Raw genomic sequence first — 5,666 nt, forward strand, 5'->3', positions numbered from 1 at the left:
TTTGAAAATTTGTCTTTCTTGTTTGCATTATACCTTCAACCGAGGCCAGGATCAGTCCAATCTATATTTGGGATTATTTTATATTTATTCAGTTTTTAATCCATTATAACTTTTGTTTGAATGGAGGGATGAGATGACATAAAAGATTGATTTAAAAGTTCAACAAAGATTTTAAATAGGAACGATGAAATATTTCCTTTGAGATGAGATTTAATATGTTTTACAAAATACATATATCGTTCTCCTTTTTAATTTCTGCAATCAAATTTGCATTCTACTTTTAAGCTACAAATGGTTATATATGATACAAAATGCAACAAAAATTAACAAATAAGTCATGTCAAACTGACTATATTTGTAAATTGTGTTATCATGCCAAAAATTGACAGCCCTGTAAGTTGCTCCTTGTTTACATGAATTTTTGCACTGTTATCGTGCCAAAAATTGACAGCCCTATAGTTGCTCCTTGTTTACAAGGATTTTTGCAATGTTAGTGTCCAATTTGTGGGGTTTTCTTAGGAGCGCCTGGTGCTTGCAGTACCCGGTTGAAATTGCGCCATGTGGGCAACACATGGCGGAATCCTAAGCAGGTATTGCAAGCACTGGCTGCTTGCAATAAAACCCCCCAAATCACACTGATATTGTTCAAAAGCCAAGGAAGCTAGGCAGAATGAGAACAACTTCCCAAATTCCTTGGAGAGCGGAGACTCTTTATTTTCCAAAGCTAATTCACAAAAACTCTGATTATCTGCAGATATTAACCCAGTGGTAATATGCATTATGAATTCTGTTGCTATTTTCTCCCTAAAAAGAACTCCTTTATTCCCATAATCAACACATACTATTCCAAATACAGACTTCTGATCAATAACAAAACTAAAATGACCTTTGAACTCGATACAACATATCAGTCGAATACTTAAAAGCTTACAAGAGCTGGAAAGAACTGCCCTGATAACTTAAAGAGCCTTTAAGATTTCATCAACACTGGAGACGGTAAACTCTCCGCCTTCTTCAAGGTTTGCAGCCTTCACTTTGAGGTCATCCACCAAGAGGGCAAACCTTCTAGATCGAATACCGAGTCCTTTCTCTTTTAAGTCAAGCTCAAGGCCAAGAGCATGGGTGTATGTTCCTGAACCATCAGCCAAGAACTTAACATGCTTGTTTTCCGGGTAAGTTTTGGCCCATGCCTTCATCACAAAGGGGTCATTGACTGCAAATAATATTCATAACTCAGATGCCATATGCGAATACTATATACTATGGTGCTATCAGGCAATGCTATGTGAGATTGTATTCAATAAAGCAATAGATTTCCAGTATCAATTTGAAAATCCATGATTCCATAGCTGGAACTCAGATGCCAAAACACATTAATACTATATAGTTTTGATGCTAGCAGACAATGGTATATGAGAGTGGATTCAATAAAGCAGTAGATTTCCAATGTCAATTTGAAAATTCATGATTTAATAACTAGAACTGAATTCCATAATTTATATTAAAACTTGATGTAACACATATACAACCCTCCATTATTTTCTTTAAGTTATGCTTAGCTCACTTCACAACAACGTTCTTAAACGTGGAACATGACAACTTCCATGCATACAAGGTAACTTCTATCCTTAAGAGCTATAAATAGCTTGCCATTTAATGCTGCAAGGATATTTCTTTTTTCGGACTCAGCGAGAAGCAAAACATTTACTAAGTTATTCTGAACCTTACTCAAGACAAAGGAAAGTCTACTGTCGTCTACTGGCATCTCAAGGTCATTAATCTCATGATTAAGGCCTTCATCCCAAAAGCATTAGGCTTTCAACAATTGATCTTTCCTTCAAAAATATATTCTTGTGCTTAGGCTACAACAGTACTATATATGATGATGCTATTAGATAACGGTATACGAGAGTGGATTCATTCAATGGAGCAGTAGATTTTCCAATGCCAATTTGACCATTCAAGATTCAATCAACTACTAATGATTAAAATCCCAATAACCAAGCAAAGTTCTTCATACAATATACAAGTTTACTTTCTAAAAAGACACTGATCTTATTATACTCTTGAATCCAAGGCCAGAGTTAATGAACTAGAAGGCCAAAGTTAGTTTTTGACTTTGTTAACTGTAATGTTCAATTGAAAATCACATGCTCTTATTGAAATGATAAACGAAGTATCACCAATATATCAGAGTCAAACATGAGTAAAGTGTTAAAATCCCCAAAAATAAATTGAAAAGAAACGTACCGCTGAGGCACAGAATTTCTGCGACTCCCTTTGATTTCAACTCATCTGCTTTCTCAATAAAGCCTGGAACATGCTTCAAGCTAACACACAAGCCAATAACACCAATTAAAATCCCTCAATTCGACAAATCTCAAACTTAAGATCGTAATGCCTATTGACGGAGAACACGAAGAATTTTTTGTACCTGCAAGTTGGGGTGAAAGCACCAGGAACACCGACGATGACGATCTTCTTACCGGCGGCGAGTGAGTGGATGGAAACCTGCTGCATCTGATCTTGCTCGTCGAAGTGAGCAAGAGTTCCGTCAGGCAAAGTATCTCCGGCGGCAATCGGAGCCATAGTTTGGTCTATTTGATTAGTGATAGAAATGAGAAGAGTAAATGACAAAAGTGAAAGTAACAGCGTTGAAAAGTTCATAGATATTATAGAGAATGGTATTAATTGTATTTGATAAAATTTTGGCATCCAGTAAAGAGAAACGGTGTTAAATCTATATATAATATAAAACAGTAACGATGGATTTGAGGTATCACTTCCTCCTTTTTTACAGATAAAAAATATAATATAAAATATAATATATTAACTTTAATTATATTATTATATTTATTTGTAAAAAGATTATTTTATCTGTACTATATCTAAGAGATCTACATAATTTAAATTAATCTCTAAAATCTCTCTAATTTTCTGCATATCTATATCTAAAAGTTATACATAATTTAAATTAGGGTAAAGTTCAAATAAAACCCATGTAGTTTCACTAATTTTCAGATAAAGGACTGTGGTTTACTTTTTGTCAAAACGAGGATTAAGGTTTCAAACTTGGATTAAAGCTATTAAAATCATCTTTAACGACCTGAAAATGAAAATTTTCAAAAATTAAAGTTGTTCAATATCATATTTTCTATGGAACTACATTTCCGATTTTCAAAAATCATCTTTTTTGGAACTTTCTCTCTCTAAACACTAACTTTCTCTCTCTTTACCAAACATCATCTAAACAATCTCAAAATAAAAAAGTTGAAGAATTAAAGTTGCTTAGAATATTAGTAGTTCTTAAAATATGTCATTTTCAAAATCGTCAAAGCTGATTTTAATAATATCAATCGAAAAAATCCTTATTTTGTTAAAGTTAAAAACCTCAATCATCGTTTTGATAAAAAGTAAACCACAGTCCTTTATCTGAAAATTAGTAAAACCACAGAGGTTTTATTTGAACTTTACCCTTTAAATTAATCCCTAAAATATCTCTAATTCCCTACATATCTATATCTAAAAGTTCTACATAATTAAAATTACTCTCTAAAATCTCTCTAATTCTCTGCATATCTTCTATATATAATATAAAACAGTAACGATGGATGTGAGGTGTCACTTCCTCCTTTTTTACTGATAAAAAATATAATATAAAATATAATATATTAACTTTAGTTATATTATTATATTATTTATAAAAAGATTATTTTATCTGTACTATATCTAAGAGATCTACATAATTTAAATTAATCTCTAAAATCTCTCTAATTCTTTGCATATCTATATCTAAAAGTTATATATAATTTAAATTAATCCCTAAAATATCTCTAATTCCATGCATATCTATATCTAAAAGTTCTACATAATTTAAATTAATCCCTAAAATCCTTCTAATTCTCTGCATATCTATATATAATATAAAACAGTAACGACGGAGCTGAGGTGTCACTTCCTCCTTTTTTACTGATAAAAAATATAATAAAAAATATAATATATTAATTTTAGTTATATTATTATATTTATTTATAAAAAGATTATTTTATCCGTACTATATCTAAGAGTTCTACAGAATTTAAATTAATCCCTAAAATCTCTCTAATTCTCTGTATATCTATATCTAAACGTTCTACATAATTTAAATTAATCCCTAAAATCTCTTTAATTCTCTGCATATCTATATCTAAAAGTTCTACATAATTTAAATTAGTCCCTAAAATCTCTCTAATTCTCTGCATATCTATATCTATATATAATATAAAACAGTAACGATGGAGCTGAGGTGTCACTTCCTCCTTTTTTACTGATAAAAAAAATAATATAAAATATAATATATTAACTTTAGTTATATTATTATATTTATTTGTAAAAAGATTATTTTATCTGTACTATATCTAAGAGATCTACATAATTTAAATTAATCCCTAAAATCTCTCTAATTCTCTGCATATCTATATCTAAAAGTTATACATAATTTAAATTAATCCCTAAAATATCTCTAATTCCCTGCATATCTATATCTAAAAGTTCTACATAATTAAAATTACTCCCTAAAATCTCTCTAATTCTCTGCATATCTTCTATATATAATATAAAACAGTAACGATGGAGCTGAGGTGTCAATTCCTCCTTTTTTACTGATAAAAAATATAATATAATATATAATATATTAACTTTAGCTATATTATTATATTTATTTATAAAAAGATTATTTTATCTGTACTATATCTAAGAGATCTACATAATTTAAATTAATCCCTAAAATCTCTCTAATTCTCTGCATATCTATATCTAAAAGTTATACATAATTTAAATTAATCCCTAAAATATCTCTAATTCCCTGCATATCTATATCTAAAAGTTCTACATAATTTAAATTAATCCCTAAAATCCCTCTAATTCTCTGCATATCTATATATAATATAAAACAGTAACGACGGAGCTGAGGTGCCACTTTCTCATTTTTTACTGATAAAAAATATAATAAAAAATATAATATATTAACTTTAGTTATTTATTATATTTATTTATAAAAAGATTATTTTATCCGTACTATATCTAAGAGTTCTACAGAATTTAAATTAATCCCTAAAATCTCTCTAATTCTCTGCATATCTATATCTAAACGTTCTACATAATTTAAATTAATCCCTAAAATCTCTCTAATTCTATGCATATCTATATCTAAAAGTTCTACATAATTTAAATTAGTCCCTAAAATCTCTCTAATTCTCTGCATATCTATATATAATATAAAACAGTAACGATGGAGCTGAGGTGTCACTTCCTCCTTTTTTACTGATAAAAAATATAATATATTAACTTTAGTTATATTATTATATTTATTTATAAAAAGATTATTTTATCCGTACTATATCTAAGAGTTCTACATAATTTAAATTAATCCCTAAAATATCTCTAATTCTCTGCATATCTATATCTAAAAGTTCTACATAATTTAAATTAGTCCTTAAAATCTCTCTAATTCTCTGCATATCTATATATAATATAAAACAGTAACGATGGAGCTGAGGTGTCACTTCCTCCTTTTTTACTGATAAAAAATATAATATAAAATATAATATATTAACTTTAGTTATATTATTATATTTATTTGTAAAAAGATTATTTTATCTATACTATATCTAAGAGATCTACATAAT

General features: G+C 28.9%; 1 protein-coding gene across 1 annotated transcript; it reads right to left on the minus strand.

Annotated features, from left to right (window-relative positions):
- Positions 1 to 757: 757 nt before the first annotated feature.
- On the minus strand, positions 758 to 2,650 carry LOC136203816 (peroxiredoxin-2). The gene is made up of 3 exons (XM_065995055.1): positions 2,435 to 2,650; positions 2,251 to 2,330; positions 758 to 1,213 (listed from the first exon to the last, which is right to left on the minus strand). The coding sequence occupies exons 1-3, from the start codon at positions 2,587 to 2,589 to the stop codon at positions 960 to 962; spliced, it is 489 nt and encodes a 162-aa protein (XP_065851127.1). The 5' UTR covers positions 2,590 to 2,650; the 3' UTR covers positions 758 to 959.
- Between the last annotated feature and the right edge of the window lie 3,016 nt (positions 2,651 to 5,666).

Source organism: Euphorbia lathyris, chromosome 8 (assembly GCF_963576675.1).
Source record: "Euphorbia lathyris chromosome 8, ddEupLath1.1, whole genome shotgun sequence".
Classification (NCBI taxonomy): domain Eukaryota; kingdom Viridiplantae; phylum Streptophyta; class Magnoliopsida; order Malpighiales; family Euphorbiaceae; genus Euphorbia; species Euphorbia lathyris.

What these genes read in the sequence shown, in the direction of transcription:
- LOC136203816 (XM_065995055.1), bottom strand. Translation starts at nt 2,589, where the DNA reads ATGGCTCCGATTGCCGCCGGAGATACTTTGCCTGACGGAACTCTTGCT. An exon ending in GCTTTCACCCCAACTTGCAG is followed by an intron (nt 2,331 to 2,434) that starts GTACAAAAAATT and finishes CTTGTGTGTTAG; the next exon opens with CTTGAAGCATGTTCCAGGCT. An exon ending in AGAAATTCTGTGCCTCAGCG is followed by an intron (nt 1,214 to 2,250) that starts GTACGTTTCTTT and finishes TATTATTTGCAG; the next exon opens with TCAATGACCCCTTTGTGATG.